General features: G+C 50.5%; 1 protein-coding gene and 3 non-coding genes across 4 annotated transcripts; all 4 read right to left on the reverse strand.

Annotated features, from left to right (window-relative positions):
- Positions 1-1872: 1872 nt before the first annotated feature.
- On the reverse strand, positions 1873-1945 carry TRNAV-AAC (transfer RNA valine (anticodon AAC)). The gene has a single exon. It is a non-coding gene; the product is annotated as a tRNA-Val (tRNA).
- Positions 1946-2208: 263 nt separating this feature from the next.
- On the reverse strand, positions 2209-2280 carry TRNAP-UGG (transfer RNA proline (anticodon UGG)). Its single transcript has one exon. It is a non-coding gene; the product is annotated as a tRNA-Pro (tRNA).
- Positions 2281-3558: 1278 nt separating this feature from the next.
- TRNAT-UGU (transfer RNA threonine (anticodon UGU)) lies at positions 3559-3631 on the reverse strand. Its single transcript has one exon. It is a non-coding gene; the product is annotated as a tRNA-Thr (tRNA).
- A 1806-nt stretch (positions 3632-5437) lies between these two features.
- Positions 5438-18603, reverse strand: TRIM7 (tripartite motif containing 7). Its single transcript, XM_058656160.1, has 7 exons — positions 17452-18603; positions 16726-16821; positions 13884-14114; positions 10793-10815; positions 10461-10576; positions 9951-9986; positions 5438-6073 (listed from the first exon to the last, which is right to left on the reverse strand). Exons 1-7 carry the CDS (start codon positions 17968-17970, stop codon positions 5562-5564), a joined length of 1533 nt encoding a protein of 510 aa, XP_058512143.1. The 5' UTR covers positions 17971-18603; the 3' UTR covers positions 5438-5561.
- Positions 18604-19003: the final 400 nt, after the last annotated feature.

A 19003-nucleotide genomic window follows, 5' to 3' on the forward strand; every position in this document is an offset into this window, starting at 1 on the left:
GCGGGTGCAGGGTCCCAAGGCTTTGGGCCGTCCTCGACTGCTTTCCCAGGCCACAGTCAGGGAGCTGGAAAGTGGAGCTGCCGGGATAGAACTGGCGCCCATCTGGGATCCTGGCACGTTCAAGGCAAGGACTTCAGCCACTAGGCCTTGGCGCCAGGCCCATAACGTAAGTTTTGCCTGTTAGATGCATCTGTAAGAGATTATATCAGGTCCAGCGCAGCAGCCAGCAGCTAAATCCTCACCTTGCCACAGCCATGACCCCATGTGGGCGCCGGTTCTAATCCCGGCAGCTCCACTTCCCATCCAGCTCCCTGCTTGTGGCCTGGGAAAGCAGTCAGGTTGGCCCAAAGTCTTGGGACCCTGCACCCGTGTGGGAAATCTGGAAGAGTCTCCTGGCTCCTGGCTTCAGATTGGCACAGCTGCAGCCATTGCGCTCACTTGGGGAGTGAATCATCGGACGGAAGATCTTCCTCTCTGTCTCTGCTCCTCTGTATATCTGACTTTAAAATAAAATAAATAAATCTAAAAAAAAAAAAAAGAATCACGCCGCGGTTATTACATTAGGTGAATGGCACAGCAAGTAATTTTTCGCTGGAATGTAGCCGTGAACACACTGTGTTCTACTGTATAGTTCTTCCTCTGAATTTCCCAAAGTGTGGGTCCCATAACCAGGAATTGGTTTTGTTCATATTCTAGAATTCAAGCTGCCATTCAAATGAAGTTTGGAAAGTGGCAAATCTAACCTTAAAAACAATTCAAGTCTGTATCTACAGCAGATACCAACTAAGAACATAGCTGTATAGTTGCAGGGAAAAGTCAGTTTTAAAAAAAAGCCATCTGGACATTCATTCCCCAATATCGACTGTTGTGGATTTTTATGTGATTTGTTTCCCTATAAATTTTCCTGGATTTGATTACTTTTTAAAAGTTAATTCTTCTACTCAGGATGGGAAAAAAAAAATCCCTGTAGTATGCAATGAGGTGTTTTGACATCTTTTCTAGGAAATTTGTTTACTGAGCTGAGACAGCACACAGAAGTGTGTGCACGGAGGTCAACGGGAAGGCTAGAGAAACACGAAACAGCGCCAAGACCAAAAAAAAAAAAAAAAAAAAAATGCTGTGACTTTTTAAACAGTAGGAATGGACGCACAGGTTCTGGCCCCATTTTCTTTTAGTTTCTAAAAACAATACAAGTTCATAGTGGTTTGGGGGAAAATGTTTCTAGATGTAAATGTGGAAAATTACCCCCACTTTAACACCTGCTCTCCAAAGACCTTTCGACTTCCTCGGCGCACTTCCCGACCACGCCAGCCTTGAAGCTGCGGCTCCCGCAGTCCTGCCTGTCAGGGCGTTCCTGCAGCTCAGCTTCCGAGCCCGTGGCCCTGGTGGAAGGGCTGTGTTTTCAGCGGTAACCTGCAGATTCGCCACTGAGCTGCCCAGGATCCCTGGCGTGGAAACCACGTGCAATGAGCAGTAAGATCAGTCGGGTGGCGTCCCTCCTGCCCTCCCCACGCCCTCCGTCCTAGGCGCTGCGTTGGCGTTCCACGCAGGGGAAGGAGTTTGATTGGTTTGAATTCTACAGCTGCTGAGGGTTAGAGTAGTTTAACTTTTCTCGTGAATTTGCATAAAGGGCACTTACAGTCTCCCCCAATATTGCTTGTAGCTTGAATTTGATTTAAGATGCATCAGATTACAGATACAACCAGAACTGAACCAGAGATGTGTGCCCAGATGTCTTGGAAAGTGAGGTGCATTCGGGTTTTGTACAAGAGCTCAAAGAATTAATCATGTGTCTTCTTCTGCTTGCGTTTCCTAACGGGAACAATTCTGCAGCTTTCCCCAAGCCTAACACTGTCAAAAAGTGGAAAAAGTTGTTTCCGCCCGGTTTCGAACCGGGGACCTTTCGCGTGTTAGGCGAACGTGATAACCACTACACTACGGAAACCCACGATGGCGGTTTTCTGCTAAAATGTATTTGATCGTTCATCGACATTACCTTGCGTTTATTGACTTTATACTATAAATCATACATAATAAGTATTCTGTTGAATAATACATGCAGCTGCCGGGGGAGAGTCGTAAATTCCTATGGATTTTACTCAATCTGCTATTTGTTGTTTGCCTTAGGAACTGCTCACATTTTTGTAGTAACTTCTCGGAAACCAACAAGCGCCTTCACTGCTTTTAAAAAGTTGAGAGAGAAAAACAGGGCTCGTCCGGGATTTGAACCCGGGACCTCTCGCACCCAAAGCGAGAATCATACCCCTAGACCAACGAGCCAGCTGCCGCACTGGTTGGCCAGTACCTTAATCATGTCCTCTAGGCATCATTTCATAACCGAAAGTGCACATTATTTGTGGCAAGTTGAAACCAAGCTCCTGGGTTCCGGAGTCCGCAAGCCCAGCCCTGCGTTGCTGGCCGCCGCATCCACCACCGGCTCAGCCGCTCTGTTGCTCTCCGGGGTTTCTCGAGGTGAAGGAACGTGGGGCGGCCGGAAGCCGCAGCCGCGGGAGGGCAGAGGGGCTGTGGGAACCCAAGGGTGCTGGCTTCTTCCAGGATCCCACAGGAGCGGCCTCCTGAGCAGGGCGCTCTCCTCCGCCTGGGCCTCAGACTGCAGGTCGCTTTTTTTAAAAAAAAGGGGGATTGGGGTTCCCTGCGTGGAATGTGCGCTAATCCACCTGGAGCTGAAGCACAGATTTTATTTTTGTGCCACCAGCAGGGACTCATCCTACACAAGAAGGACGGTGTGGGAAACTGGAGATTTCAAGGAGAAACCCCAAAAAACGGTGCCCAAGTTCCCGTTTGCACTCGGCTCCACCTGCTCCTCCCTGACTGTAATTCTGACCCCGCCCGGGGCCACCCTGCTTCCCTCTGAGCTCGGTGCCGAGGCCCTGGGCTCTGCCGTCGTTAGTCTGGAAGTCCAGCTCCTGACCCTCCCGTGGGTCAGACCCGTCCACGGCCACCCCAAGCGAGGCTGTCTGGGTCTTAATTCTCTGCAGGAAGGAAAGGGGTTGCCTCTTGGGGCGGGCTGCACTGCTCGTACATCCCTCGGTTCACCCTGCTTAGGTCTCCAAGAACTTTTTTCTCTGCTCAGGTGCACTGGATTCGGATTCTATTTTGCAACTTTTACCTCGAAGTTAGAAAATCAGTACATAACAGTTGGGTGATGTGTTGGTTTAAAAGAAGGCAAATACGTTTATTTAAAAAAAAAAAAAAAAACCCTGAAAATCCTTAAGTCTCGCTGGCACTTTCTTCATATACAATAATCCTTACAAAGAGGGACAGAGAGTCCCATTCCGAAAAGAAAGCACGAGAAATGAGGGTGACCTCCTGCTAGGAGCAAACTAAAACCAAAGCAAAGGGGTGGACTTAAACAGCAGCGTACCTTGCAGGAGGGGCCAGAGCCGTCTGCAACCCTTTCAAAGACATAAGTTACTTCAGGATACTTGTCTCTTAGAGCGAAAGTTACCCGCCCAAATATACGATCTTCCGGAAAGCTGCAAATTCTGGTTGGTTTTTCAAGAGAGTTTGACGAACGTGTGGTAGAAAAACATGAGTAGGCCCCAGCGAGATTTGAACTCGCGACCCCTGGTTTACAAGACCAGTGCTCTAACCCCTGAGCTATGGAGCCAACGATGTGGTTGGTTTTTGCAAAGCAGTAGTTGGTGCTGTTCTCATCACTGCGCAGCCGCAGAACATTGCTCCATGAACATAAATGCTGCACGATGAAATATAGTTACTGTTTTTCGTCTCAGCTACAGCTGCCTGGCCTGCAGCGCTGACACCTGTCAGTGAAGCTGACAAGCTCGATCCCCCAGGGCCCTGCGGCCCACTGCACGCGCACGCGCACGCGCACGCAGGGGCTGAAGGACCCGCGGTGTCGTGCTTCCGGTGGGAGGGACCGGGCGGAACGTTTTTATCCTTAAACCAGAAGACTTTCTAGTCCTCCGCTGAATTCTAAGTCTTCTACGACGGGGTGCTGGGATTTGGCAGTAGAAAGGATTTAGGGAGAGGGGACAGTTAGGTGTGTCCTGCGGAGATAAAGGCTTGAGCTGATGAGGTGGCACCTGGTGGGGGTGCTTGGAGGTGTTGATCAGAGGAATTAAGGAACGGAAACTCTTAGGGCGTGCCTCGACCCCAGAAGGGAATTTGGCAGGGCCCTGAAAGAATCCACAGAGTGAAGAACAAGATGAGAGTGGTCCCGGGGTTTAAATCCTCCTCTTCTAAGCACTGAGATCCCATCTGGGCCCCGGTGAGTACTAGTTCTGCTCCACTTTCCATCCAGCTCCCTGCCTGTGGCCTGGGAAGGCAGAATGGCCCCAAATTTTGGGACCCAGCAGCCGCGTAGGATCTGCCTTTCCAATAAAAAAATTTTTAAATCTTAAAAAAAAAAAAAAGAGGATGAGGCTATAGATGGAGCCTAGGAGTCCCTTGCTGGTTGCACACAGGGACAAACATTTGTTTCCCCAAGTCTGCGTGCTCTAGGCCTTGGGAGGGTGTGTCTGGTGGCTGCTGCCCGGCTTCTCCGGACTCCAGCTGTCAGGGATCTGGGACCAAGAAACCTCGTGGCACCTCAAAGGTTGAGAGGAAACCACAGATACCCATATCTTCACACCAACATTGCACTATCCGCGTCACTGCACTGGAAATTGACTCAGGTCACCCCAAGCCGCATGCTCACAATTTGCATTTCCGTCTATCTGTCCCACTTCCCACTAAGCAGAGAACAGTTTGTCACACTCCTCCCACGATACGACCAAGTCGACGTTGGGCAGCAGTTAGCCAAGGAAACAGAATGAACAGTGGACGCAGGCTGAGAAGTCCTGGGCCCCAGAAAGGATCTCTGGGAGACACCTGGTTCTAGTTGCATGCATAGAATTATAAGCACCGCTTCGTGTTTCAAAATTCCCGAGTCTTTATTCCCCTTCCCCACATGAGAGTACTTTGGCATTGGAAAACATGGAGCCGAGTAGGAGTGACGACACATATTGGTTATCACCGTGGTTAGTTAGGCACTTCACTCTTACCACCAGACTAAGGCGTACTGGACAGTAGCAGCGTAAAGGATCTCTTCCCAATTGTGGCCCAGACTGTCCTCTGAGCTAAGTGCGTCCTCAGCCTGGCTGAGGGCAGAGCTCTCGTGAGCTCCGGAGGCAGAGCTCTCGTGAGCTCAGGAGGCAGAGCTGGCAGCTGATGAGAAGCAAAGCAGAAGACACTGTGAAGCCTGCTAAGCAAAGCCCCAAAGCGCACCCTAGCTCCAGACCAGGGTGTGACATTGCTGCCGGGAGAGTCGGGACCTAGAGCCACGCGACAGGAAGCACTCCGGTCAGGAGCTGTTCTCTCATCCGCCCTCACTGTTTCCACCTGCTAGTGAAGGCCAGTGCACATGCTGTCAGCAAGGAGCAGGCTCTAAGGTCCAAGGCAGCTCTTCCGGTGCTCAGCTGGTCACAGGCCCCTGTTCCTCAATCACTCATTGTTCATACTTCCAACGCTATGTTCCGTATCAGCTACTCTTGGGCAACCTGGGCTAGAAGTGTGGAGATCTGGCTGGGCAATGGCTCTCAAGGCCAGATGCGCAAGTAGGTGCCAGTGGAGCAGACAGAGAAAAGGGGGAACACCCGCTCCTGGAAGTTGACGCGGAAGGTGTAGAGGTGGCGCATATCTTCCACTGCATAGAAGGACACAGCGCCCACCTCCAGGTCAAGCGCCACCCTCACCCTTGACAGATGCCCACAGTTGAGGGGTGTCCGTTCAGGGCTGGTTACAGCCCAGTACTGCCCATTGTTGAGCTGCAGTGCCCAGACACCCTCCTCGGGGGTGAAGGGCGTGAGGCCTTTGCGGCGTACACTCTCGCGAGCCACACCGAAGGCCCAGCCATCCTTGGAACCCACTTCCACCTCCCAGTGGTGCCGCCCAGAGGAGAAGCCACAGGACGCCAAGACACGGGTGTTGGTGTCGAAACGGCAGGGGTAACTGGGCAGGTCCTGCACTCGCGGTCCGAGGCGCACGCTCTTCAGATCCAACGAGAGAAGGAGGCGAGGGTTGGCCGTGTTGGGGTCCAAGGTGAGCTCGGCTGCAGGACAGACATGAGAGATGTCCCTCGTCAGAATTCCAGCTCGGTTTCTCACCTCCCAGTCCCATGCACCCTCCCTGTATTTGTTTATTTTTTTATTTGAAGGAGTGATAGAGGAAAAAAAGACACAGATCTTCCAATCACTGGTTCAGTCCCCAAATACTCGCAACAGCTGGTGATGAATCAGGAGCCAGCACCTGCATTCAGATCGCCTGTCAGTGCACACTCCAGCAGGTGGCAGGTGACGGTTCGTGTGTCTCTGTGCCTACCATCCATGCACTGGAGAGAGTTCTAGGCTCCTGGTTTGGGCTTGTCCAGTTATGCCTGCAGCATCTGCTGGACAAACCAGCAGATGGGAGACCGTAAAGTCTCTGACTGTCCAATAAGAGGCAAATAAGCCATAACTTTTCTTTTTTTTAGAAAAGGCAATAGGAAAAGAAAAGCAGTGAAGCCCCTGCATGAGAGGTTACATCTGAGTGCCTGGTTGGAGTCCTAGCTCCTCTGCTCTGGACCCATGTCCCGGAAGGCAGTAGGTGTCCTTCTGTTCCTGTCACCCATGTGAGAGACACTGATAGAGTTTCAGGATCCTGACTTCAGCCTACCCCAACTCTATCTGTCTGTCTGTCTGTCTCTCTCTCTCTCTCTGTTTTGTTTCTTTTTCTTTTTTTTTTTTTTTCAAATAAAAAAGTGAAAACAGGGCCCGGCGCGGTAGCCTAGTGGCTAAATCCTCACCTTAAACATGCCAGGATCCCATATGGGCACCAGTTCTAATCACAGACAACCTGCTTCCCATCCAGCCCCCTGCCTTTGGCCTGCGAAAGCAGTCAAGGATGGCCCAAAGCCTTGGGACCCTGCACCCGTGTTGGAGACCAGGAAGAAACTCCTGGCTCCTGGCTTTGGATCAGCTCAGCTCCGGCTGCTGCGGCCACTTGGGAAGTGAATCAGCAGACAGAAGATCTTCCTCTGTGCTGTAGTTGGTTATAGAACTGTGTTTATTGGATAAGCTGACAAATCAAATATCCTTAAAAATAAAATCTTAATATTCCCCCCTTTAAAAAAAAAAAGATCTTCCTCTCTGTCTCTCTTCCTCTCTGTATATCTGCCTTTCCAATAAAAATAAATAAATCTTTATAAATACATAAATCTTTATAAATAAATAAGTCTATGTCTTGGACCTGGCCCAATGACTCAGTGGCAAAAACCCTTGCCTTGCATGCATCAGGATCCCATTTGGGTGCCGGTCCTCCCTGCCTGTGGCCTGGGAGGGCAGCAGTGGATGGCCCAGAACCTTGGGAACCCTGCAGGCACATGGGATGCCCAGAGGAAGCTTCTGGCTTCAGATCAGCTCAGCTCTGGCTGTTGCTGCCATCTGAGGAGCGAATCAATGGAGGATGGAGGATCTATCTCTCTGTCTCTCCTTCTCTCTGTAAATCTGCCTTCCCAATAAAAATGTAAAAATCTTTGAAAAAAGAAAAGCATATATCTGGGGCTATCGCCATGGCAAAGCTATGCATCACCCACAACACTGGTATCCATATGGGTGCCAATATGAGCCTATGAAATTCCAATCCAGCTGCTTGCTAATGTATTTTGGGAAACAATGCAGGAAGGCCCAAGTTTGGAGCCCTATGCACCCATGTAGGACACGTGGAAAAAGTTCCCAGCTCCTGGCTTAGGTCTGGATCAGTCCTGACTGCTCTCATCAATTTGGCAGGGAACCAGCAGACAGAAACAGTCCTCCTTCTCTCTGTAACTCTGCCTTTCAAATACAAATCTTAAAAAAAAAAAACGAAAAAGTCCCAACACACTGAGGTTTTTATGGAAATTGATTGATATCTGTTATTTACTTCATAATAATCCAGTTGGAAGAAGTGAGTAGTGATGATTACAAAAATGTTAGCCACAATTGATAATTGATCATAGCTGGTGGCATATGAGGGTTCACACAATTGCTATATTCTTTTCTCCATTTTTGTTTAATTTTTGTAGTATTTATCTTTTTTTTTTTTTATTTTAAAGGCAGAGTTACAGAGAACAAGGGCAGAGAAATCTTCCTTCAGTTACTTTACTCCCCAAGTGACCGCAACAGCCAGAACCGGGCCAGTCTGAAATCAGGATCCAGGAACATCATCCTGGTCTCCGATACGGCTGCAGGGACCTAAGGATTTGGCCTAGTGTCTCCTGCTTTCCCAGGCCATTTCCAGGGAGCTGGATCAGAAGTGGAGCACCTGGGACTCGAACTGGTGCCTATATGGGATGTTGGTACCACAGGCAGACTTAATCTGATATACAACAGCACCAACCCCATGCTTAACTTTTTTGTTGATATTTTCTAAATGTATCCTGTTTACTTGAAAGGTAAAATGACACGGAGAGGGAGACAAAGAAAGAGATCTCCTATCTGCTGGTTCCCTCCCCAGCTGGGTGCAACAGCACAGGCTAGGCCAGGCTGAAGCCAGGAGCCTGGAGCTCCCTCTGGATCTCCTACGTGGATATCAGGGGTCCAAGGACTTGGGCCATCTTCCTCTGCTCTCCCAGGTGCGTTAGCAGGGAGCTGCACCAGAAGCAGAGCTGTCTGCTCTCAAGCTGCACTCCAACGGGAGACTCCTGCATTGCACTCAGCGGCTAACGTACTGTGTCACAAGGCTAACCCTCCAAATGCTTTTGTAATAACATTTTCAAGTACATGCACTTGTTACGGGCACTGTTATGTTCCAGACATTGTTCTGAATATCCACAGAGAGTAAGACAGCCCAGTAGCTCTGTTTTCCTGCAGCTTCCTTTCCAGCAGGGAAAGCAACAACAAGTGGTCAACATAGAAGACAAGAAGAATCAAGGTAACAGATTGTAGTTACTTTTGTATTTTTTAAAAAATTGATTCATTTTTCTTGGAAAGTCAGAAATCCAGAGAGGAGAGGCAGAGAGGAAGATCTTCTGTCTCCTGACTCACCCCCCAAGTGGTCACAATGGCTGGAGCTGAGCTGATCTGAAGCCAGGAGCCAGGACCTTCTTCTTGGTCTCCCATGTGGATGCAGGGTCCCAAGGCTTTGGGCCGTCCTCGACTGCTTTCCCAGGCCACAATCAGGAAGCTGGATGGGAAGCAGGGCTGCCGGGATTAGAACTGGCACCCATATGGGATCCCGGCACATGCAATGTGAGGACTTTAGCTGCTAGGCTACAGCACTGGACCCAGATTGTAGCTTCATTTTGTGGTTATATCAGGTCTTATTGGTAAGCAAAGACATAAAGAAGGTGAGGAGGCCAGGTCAGCAGCAGTCTGGGAGACGTACAGTGCTTGTCAAGAGGTAGCCAGTACAGTGCCAAGATCCTGAGGGAGGTGTGCGCTTGGTGCATCGAGGAGCAGCCAGGAGGGTGTGTGGCTTCAGAGCCAGCCAGCAGGAGAGTAAACAGACAGGCCAGCTTGCCTGAGGCCTTGCCCGGATGGGAAGGCCCAAGGCAGGGCTCTGAGCAGAAAAGAAGCATCATTGCATTTCGTCCAGATTCCACCCAGTTAAAAGCCCACATCACTTCCTAATCAGCACCAGGTTCATGCGTCCTCTATCCCCTTCCCCTGAGTGTTGGATTCCAGAACTCTGCAGGAATAAGAACCCTCTTCCTTCCTGGCTATATCCCTCTTCCGCTCCTGTCCTCGGCTCAAATCCATATCTGCAGGACAGGTACTTATTTGTCTGAAAGTGGGGACAAAGGAGAAAAGCCTATCCAGGGTATTGACAAGCCTTCCATAACGTTACTTCTGAACAACACACAGTTTACAAGCCAGCAGGCCCCACTGCTTGATGAGAGTAACCAACTGGCGGGGCAAGGGCAAGAGGATCAGGAGAGGAGACTGCCCGAGTCCCCGCGGCCCTGGCCCTACCTTTCTCTTCCTTCTCCAGTTCTTCCCGAAGATCCTCTGGGGAAGAAAAGCAAAGTGTGAATGACAGAGTAGGTGACCTGACAAGAACACGACCTCTTCCAACACTTACATTTTATCAACCCCTCCCCCATCTCCCAAACTCCCGTGATCAGGAATTGAGATCCAGGTGCTGGGCCACATATGAGAGAAGCGGGTGAGGGTGAATGCCCTGAGCATTTCGGTTCTGGCTCCTCCCCCGTTCCCTAGCTCCTGTCGGCAGCTGCTCTGAGCCGAGCTCTTCCCCTTCTTCTGTCTCAGTACTGCCCTCCTAGCCCATCAGTCTCTGCAGCAGAAGAAGCTGCATGTCCCAGAAAGGCTGAATACATTTTTCACCAGTGCCTCCTCACACCAACCTTAGCACACCCAGGTTCTTGTTTTCTCAAACAAGTTCTGTAAAGCATCACTCAGGATGTCTAAATTATCACACACCACACTGACACCCACATTTCATGGCCAACCCCAGGCACCTACCTTGGAACTTCTTTAGGAGCCCTTTTAAGACAAAAGTTTTGAGGGAAACATTCCAAACCTTATTCTTCATCTCGGAAGACACTGTAGTTGGCTTGGGACCAGGAATGTTGCTACACCTGCAGGACAGGGATCCTGATGAGGCTCAAGAATACTAAGAATACCATCCCATGCCCCCTGTGCTGTGAACACTAGGAAGAAATGTTCCTCTTGGTAATGGAAAAGGGAAAGCTGGGCCTTATATAAGAGAGAGACCAGGAGATGGAAAATAAAAAGAGGGCTCAATGAGAAAGGAGAAGTGTGGAGAGGCCCAGAGAAATGCTAGGCTCACTCACCTGGTTAGTGTACTTTTGAATTCCTAAAAGGAAAGATGGGAAAAAAAATCAGTATCAAGCTACCTTTGTTCACCTTCTAGAAAATAGAATTTTGCCCTTGCCCTCTTTCCAAAAGAATCATCAGTATGCATGGACTGCAGAGATAGAGGTTAGCAATGACTTCCAGCTGTGGCTGGCTGCCGTGTGTCTCCTGTATGCAAGGGAAGCCTGACCCACAGTACAGTTCTGCAGAGCTTGCTTTGTTACAGAATCGTCTCAGGAGCCAGTCAGTGGAACTTAGTGTAGCCTCTGCCTTCCAGACCACTCAAGATCGGTCAGAGCCTTAATAGAATGTGGTCACTTAGATCAATGCCTTTTATTCTCTTTTAATTATTTTATTTTTAATATTGTTTGCACATCCCCATGTGGGCCTTTGATTAGAGTGGGGAGGTCAAGTACAGAGGAAGGCGGGTGAGATAAACGTTACAGTTCCTTTTTTTTTCTTGTTCTCCCCCCTGCGTGGTAGGGCTGGAGGGGGTGGGAACAGAGAAAGGGGTCCCTCTCCTTTCTGTCTCACCATATCAGCACCCAGGGGTGCAGACACTCTGTGTCACCTTAGAGACCCCAATGTGGGGAAGAATGTTCTGAGGGTGCTGCTTCAGTGGTCTTGATAGTTCTGAGATGTTGTCAGCATTACTGCACCAGGGTTGAAAAAAATCTTTCTAGCGGGTGTTGTTTGACCAGGTCTACTTCAGTGTATCCACAGATCTAGACATCGGCTGCCAAGCCTGGCCAGGAGAGTTGTTCAACCTGTTCTGCTTTCCATCTTGTGATAAGGTATCTGATGTCCGCTGTTGATTTAGCTGAGCTGTCGTCTATCTTGTCTTGTGTATGCATCAAGGTAGGTTCTGTATTGCATGGGCATCATGTTCTGAGGAGGCTGAGTCCCAATACCTGCACTCCAAGGTCAGACTACGTATCTTGTGACTTTTGCTGAGGCCTGGGGTTGAGTCCAACAGCCTAATTGAGGAGTCCCCCAAGAAACCTCTCCTTGATTCTTGTGTGTGTCAGCTAGTAAAAGATCAGGTTTGGTTTCATCACCTGCACCAGCCAACACAAACTGGTGGAGGTAGCTGCCTGGTCAGTTCCACCCCAGCCCTATCTCTCACACACACCAGTGGATGCTGCAGCCTAACCCAGCTCAGCCAACCACAGGCCTGGCCTACCACAAGCCCAGCCCTCATGTACACCAGCAAGTGCTACAACCTAGTTAGGGCAACCCCCAACAACCCCTACCAGGTCCGCCCCCAGCCCTGATTTTCACATAAACTGGCAGGTTCTGTGGCCTACCTTGGCCTAGCCCACATCCCATCTAGTTCTCATGCACACTCAAGGTTTCTGAGCTTAGCTCAGCCTGATCTGCCCCCAGACTCGACCCATGCATAATGCCAATAAATGCTGTCACCTTGTCCAACCTCGCTCTCTTCCAGCCCTGGATCTTGTGCCCATCAGCAGGAGCCACAGCCCATTAGGGAAGTCCCCAAGACTCCCCTATCAGTTCCGCTCCCAGCCTCAGATCTTACACTTGAAAGGGGAACTGCGGTCCAACTTAACATAACCTGTCCCCTGGCACGTCCCCCAGTGAGTGTGGTGCCCTAGCCCAGTCAGCCCACATAATTCTGGCTCTTGTGCATGCTGGTGGGTATTGCAGCCCAGTCTGGCATGGCCCGGAGTCTTGGCATTTGCTGGCAGGTGCTCCAACCTGGCTCAGCGTAGCCTGCCCCCAGTCTCAGCTCTTGCTGGTGGGTGCTGCAGCTTAGACTAGCTTGGCATGCCCCCAGCCCCAGATCTCATGTGAACTGGCAGGTGTTGCAGCCCAGCTTGGCCTGGCCCATATCCCATCCTGGCTCTCATGCATGCCTGTGGTGCTACAGACTGACCCAGCCCAGCCTGCCTCCAGAACCAGTTCATATGTATGTAAATGATGGATGCTACAGTCTGGCCTTCCCTCAGCCTAGTCCCTCAGCACTCATCAGCAGGAACTGAAGCCTAGTAGGGGAGTTCTCAAAATCCCCCTACCAGGCTTACTCCCAACCCCTGATCGCATGGATTTTTCTTGTACGCCAGCAGGTGCTGTAGCCCAGGTTAACATGGCCACCTTCCAGTCCCAGCACACACTGGAGGTACTGTGGCCTAGCCCAACTGTCCCATACCCATTCCAGCTCTTACCAGCAGGTGCTTCGGCCTAGCCCAACCCTACCCACACCTTTTCCAGCTCATGATAGCACCAGTGGGTGTTGGTGCCTAGCCCAGCCTAGCCTGACCCCAGCCTCAGCCCTCACATTCACCAGTGAGAGTTTCAGCCTAATAGGGGAGTCTCCAAAGTTCCCTGACCAGGCCCCTATTCCAATATGATCCCAGTCCTCCACCGGCATGCTCAGGGGCCAGGGCAGTGTGTTCCAGCATGATCAGTATCTTTTACGTCATTGTTCTTGACCCATTTGCAGCTCTCAAAGTTTATCTAGTGGGTTGTGACTACTATTTTTGAAAATGTTTATTTGAAAGGCAAAGTGATAGCGAAAGGGAGAGGCACTAAACAGGGATCTCTTTCGGCTTCTGGTTCACTCTGATCTGAGCCAAGCTGCCCCAGGTACTAGGTAACTTCCGCTTTCGCCAAGTGCATTAGCAGTTAGTTGAGGAAAGTGGAGCTTCTGAAACTCTGTTCAGCACTCCAGTCTGTGATGCCAGCGTCACAGGCCATGACTTCATCCACTACACTAGCCCCTTATTGTTGTTGTTGTTGTTTTTAACAAAGAAAAATAGAACTTTAAAAAATCAAAAGTGGTTAGCAAAGGTAGATATTATTTTCTGAGCCTTTTGTTTCAACTATGTGTGCCAATATACAAAAATATGATATATTCTTGTGGCTCATTGACAAGGAAGTTTTATTATATCCCTTTCGACCTTCAACTTGCAGGAGAACGCAAGTGACTCTAGCCCCACTCTGCTCCAAGCCATGTAATTTTTAAAAGCACACAAGATTTGACTTTTGTGGCTGATGTTCCCAATGCTTCAAACTAAATGACTCAAACTACTGGGCTGAGTTACCCACCTGGAGGAAGTCAAGGTCAGGTTTTCTAACTGTCTCCTGGATCTGGCTGCTGAGTTTGGAAAGCTGGGAAATCTCATCCCCAAGCTGGGCCAGGTTCTCATTCTGCTTCTGTGTCACTTCCCGGGACATCTCCTCCAGGCGACCCAGGAGCCGCCCCTCCTGCTCCACCAGGAAGGCCCGGAGTGCCTGGAACTCTGCTCCAACCTTCTCTCTCTCAGCTGCCATCTGCTTCTGTCTCAGGAGGAGAAGTTGGAAACGTAAGGGTTCCTAGGCATCAAGGTATAATATTTCAACAGTAGCTTCCGAATAATCGCATAGTCAGGGTTTCATTCTCTTCATTGCTCCCAGTATCACACTTTCACACACATGCTGGACACACACTCCCCTTAGAGTATTATCCCAGCTCTGTACTCAGAGAGAAAGATCATCCAGCTGTTGGTTCACATCCCAAATGGCCAAATGGCCAAAAGCTGAACCAATTTGAAACCAGGACCCAAGAGCCTCTTCCGGATCTCCCACATGGGTGCAGGCTCCCAAGACTTTGAGCCATCCTCCACTGCTTTCCCAGGCCATAGCAAGATCTGAATGGAAAGTGGAGCAGCCGAGACATGAACCATCACCTACCAGTGCGGGAAGTTAGAGGATTAGCCAATTGAGCTATTGTGCCAGCCCCAACATTCTGTTCTTTCTGTTAACAACATACATGGGATTTTTAAGCCCTGGGTTTCAAACACAGACTCGTTCTTCTTGTACTTTATAGGAACACATGAGTAACAGTGGATTTAAGAGTGGCATGGTGACAGCAGAGGCCTACATAAGCTGGGATACTGTGAAGATGGCCTGCAGTCAGCACTCCAGGTAACATAACTTCCAAACACTCTGAGACCCACGAAACATCTGCTGCACCTTAAGAAGAGGTGCTTGTCAGAGAGCCATTATAGAAAGTGATTCGTGACCCCACTGTCTGAATGATGAATGGTCCTATTGTTTGGCTGCTCGTGTTCATAGACAACATCCAAGTGTGGAAATGTCATGTGCTCCTTGATCAATAACAATGATCGTAATTACTGGCTGCTATCTTTCTTGATTTTTAATTGACAACCACACAGAAAGCTGTCTTTTTAAAACCTCACTCAATGCATGTATCCATCTTGTAAGAACAGTATAAGGCATATAACCAAACTGCCTGTAAAGCAGTCAGCTCATTCCACGTTGAAATCCTCAGTATGATTAGATGAATTAACTTTCATTTTCACTTTGATACTCCAACCAGACTCTGATATTTCTGCTGTAGCACAAGCAAGATCTCTCGTGGCTAGTGACAAGTGCTAACGGTTCTGGCCCATCAGGAGGAAAAGCTTGACTGCCCAAGTTACTCTTCTCTGAAAACTTCTATGTGAGTTTTCTATGAGGTCAGGCACAGGTCTCATCTCATTTTCCAGGTGAGGAGACAATGTAGCACTAGTGAGTGGCAAGCCAGCATCCTAAACCAGAGTCTGATCCCACTGCCTGGACTCACAACTATACCATATTGACTGCTTAGAAAATAACACAGGTGAATGTGTTACCAGAATATTCTTCATAGGTTTAGAATGTGTCCTCCCAAAATTCACGCTTAGAAACTTCATACCTAAAATGTATATATGTTAATGGCATTTGGATATGGGGCTTTCAGGGTGTAAGTAACATTCGATGAGGTCTGGAGAACAGGCCCCTAGAACTAACGCACTTGCTCTGTCATGGCAGGTGCTCGCCTCTGCTTTGTTTTGGTGTAGCAAGGAGGCCCCCACCAGGCACCAGCACCAGGCCCTTTATCTTCCCAGCCTCCAGAACCATGGGCCAATTAGACTTCTGTTCTTTGTAGATCATTAATTCATTGTGTTGTGGTATAACAAAAGAAAACAAAATAAGACAGCTCTACATGAGGATTTCCTAACTGTGGCACTCTGGATAGTTGGGGTCACACCATTCTTCGTTGCATGGACCTGTCATGTGCATTGAAGGATGTTTAGCGGTATCTTTGGCTTCTACCACTAAATCCCAGGAGTATCCCTGTCCTGATGCTGGCAGCCAAAAATATCTTGACATTTTATTATTATAAACAATATGTGGGCCAGAAATTAGGAGCAGGGTTTTGGGAAAGGATAGAAAGAAAAGATGCTAAGTAAGGTTTTGGGGAGCAGGTTCAGAAGAAGTTATCTATGCTGTCAGAAGACCCTCCAAGTTGTACATGTAAAACTCATTAAAGAGGGCCCAGTGCGATGGCTCAGTGGCTAAATGCCAGGATCCCAAAAGTGCAACAGCTCATCTCCCAGCTGCTCCACTTCCCATCCAGCTCCCTCCCTGTGGCCCGGGAAAGCAATACAGAATGGCCCATAGCCTTGGGACACCTGGAAGAAGCTCCTGGCTTCAGATTAGCTCAGCTCCGGCTGTTGTGGCCACCTGAGGAGTAAACCAGTGGACAGATATTTTTCTCTGTCTCTCCTTCTCTCAATAATATTATTGGAACGGCAGATGTACAGAGAGAAGGAGAGACAGATCTTCCATCACTGATTTACTCCCCAAGTGACTGGGGAGGAAGGAGCATAAAGCAGTGCCCATATGGGATTTTAGCCACTAGGCTACGGTGCCCGACCCTCTACAAATAATTATTTTAGTACTCCCTTTCACTCTCAAACGTCCTAGTTTGTATAGGAAACTTCAGTCACTTTTTATAAAATGTACCCCATTATCTTTCTACAATTCACCTGTTCTTACACAGGCACACACTGCGGCCGTGCAGGACAAGACCTTGATGGTAGTGGCCTCCCAACCTGGGGGAAGCGAGGGTGACTGCACTCACCAGGAGTTCCTTGCTCTCCTTCTCCTCCGTGGACCGGAACACCTCATAGTCCTCCAGTTCCTTCTTCAAAACCTTCAGTCTGGATTCCAAGAGCTCCTGCGGGGGAGAGGGGACTCGTTGTTGGAAGAGGATGGCAAAAGCTCTCGCATGTGCCCTTCGGGAGCCAAAGGAAGGTTCTGACCGCCTGAGGAGGACGCCAGGTGGAAGTCATGTGTGCACACCAAGATGGATACAGCCTGCAGAGTTAACTGCAGGAGCTCGCGGGGCCGGGGAGTCTGGCTTCGGCACAATGTAGGCAGGTACACAAGGCCCCCCATCAACCAGTCCATCCCACGAACAAGCTGTCTGTGGGCAGCAGCCTAGACTCAACCTCCTTGCCTCTGTTGAACTCTGCAGTCTCTGTCCCTGCCGGCTCCTGGCACCGTGGTCGTCCCACTCCGCTCCACAAGGTGGCAGACGCTGGAAATGGCAGGAAAGAACTACAATAGCGCACAACCCGCTAGAGACCCGGTACAGACTGCAGGAAAATTGCCGAGTGCATGGGGTGTCCTGCCTGCGGCTCAGTCAGTATTGGTCTCAGTGTTGGAAACACGGTGTTGGGGATTAGAGGCGACCAAGCTCAGAATCGGTGTTCTGCACCCTAGAATAGGAAAGAGGAATCAGGGGCTCACCTCAAAGGTTGGACCAATGCAGAAAGTCCTCGAGACCGGTAGGAATGGGACTCACCTTGGCTTCCTGCACCGCCTCGTCCAGAGGCAATACCGCGTGCTCGCGGTGCTCCCGGGCGCGGTCGCACACCACGCAAATCGCTCGCCCGTCGTCCTGGCAATACAGCTTGAGCGGTTCTCCATGCTGTGCGCAACCCGTCGCGCTGTCAGAGACCTGCGCCTCCGGGGATCCGTTCTTCTCCTGGGCGGCGGCAGGCAGACTGAAGCGCCGCAGCAGCGTGGCCACTGCCGCCAGCTGCCGGTTGGGCCGCAGCTGGCTGGGGCGCACCGGTTCGCGGCACTGGGGACAGGACAGTGGGCGCGGTGGCGCACGGAGCGCACTGGCGGTCCCCAAGCCCGGGCGTTCCCAGCAGCGGGCAATGCAGGAGCGACAGAAACTGTGGCCGCACTCGACCGACACAGGCTCCCGGAAGAGTTCTAAGCAAATGGAGCATGTCGCCTCGCCCTGTAGCTCTGTCGCCAGCGCCAGGGCCTCTGCTCCGGTTCCAGGACCGGTCTGCGGTCCGACTGCCGCCATGCAAACTCTTAGAGCACCCGGTACGGGCGGCGACCGGGAGCCTACTGGCTTCCTATTGCCCACTTCCAGAGGAAGGGCGGGGCCGACGCCTGGCAGGCAGAGGTTAGCTCAGAGTGCACCTGGCACGGATCCCGGGCCAGAGGATGCACCTCGACAGCTGGCAGGGCAACACAAAGCAACTTAACAACGGGAGAGGACAGGTTCCTGCGCCCCGGCTCTAGGTTCCCCCAGCCCCTACCTTGGCCGGCAGCCTCCTCTTTGTCACCCGTTGCCTCAGATCCTCAAGACCGCTCCAGCAGTCAACTTTGGCAAACAGGCCGCAACAGGTGGGCGCGCGAACCCAACTGGACGCCACTTCAGGTTGCACTTGAGCCGACCCAGCATGGACAGAATAAGGCACTGGCGCCTGAGTGACAGCGCCAGGTTCCCTGAGCGCAGGTTTGTCCTGGCCGCTATGCCGAGCTAAACTTAGGGTCTGGCACCTGGCCCCATTCCCCCACCCCTAAGTTTGGCCTCTGATTCCACTTTTGTTTCCACCTATCTGACAACTGCCTCCGTGCATTCTGTGTTTATTTACATTTTTGCACAGTTTTTCCGTCCAACTTGGTGTAATTGTGTCGATGCACCCCGCCACCCTCCCCCCACCAAAAAAAACCTCTTGTTCTCCAGCTCATTTCCACAGCCTCACCTACTTCCACACTCTCATCGGGTTTCCTCTGAGACCACTCAGATCAAGCTTAAACCCCCACCCTCCTTTGGTAATCGCTCTGGTGACCCACCCACCTCCGCCAACCCCACTCCCAGAATCACCGGAGACCTGTAATCCGAATGTTAAGTCCTCACTTCACACCCCTACTCAGCACCTTCTAGAACACTGCCGGGCCCTGACTATCGCTCCTCCTCTCTTCTTAGTGTATCCTGCCATTTCCTCTACCTCTGCCTGCCCTTGCTCAGGGTCTCCTGTCTACACTCTGTGTAACTGTAACCACTCTTTCCACTGGAGATGCCCTGGCTCACATCCCAGTCTTCCCTT

This window comes from Ochotona princeps, chromosome 28 (assembly GCF_030435755.1).
Source record: "Ochotona princeps isolate mOchPri1 chromosome 28, mOchPri1.hap1, whole genome shotgun sequence".
NCBI classification, from domain to species: Eukaryota; Metazoa; Chordata; class Mammalia; order Lagomorpha; family Ochotonidae; genus Ochotona; species Ochotona princeps.

Excerpts from the sequence above, each read along its gene's own strand:
- TRIM7 (XM_058656160.1), bottom strand. The coding sequence starts at position 17,970 with ATGGCGGCAGTCGGACCGCAGACCGGTCCTGGAACCGGAGCAGAGGCC. Across the intron at positions 14,115-16,725 it reads AGGAGAGCAAGGAACTCCTG|AAGCAGATGGCAGCTGAGAG; the intron begins GTGAGTGCAGTC and ends CTCCTGAGACAG. Across the intron at positions 6,074-9,950 it reads ACTGGAGAAGGAAGAGAAAG|CCGAGCTCACCTTGGACCCC; the intron begins GTAGGGCCAGGG and ends TCTGTCCTGCAG.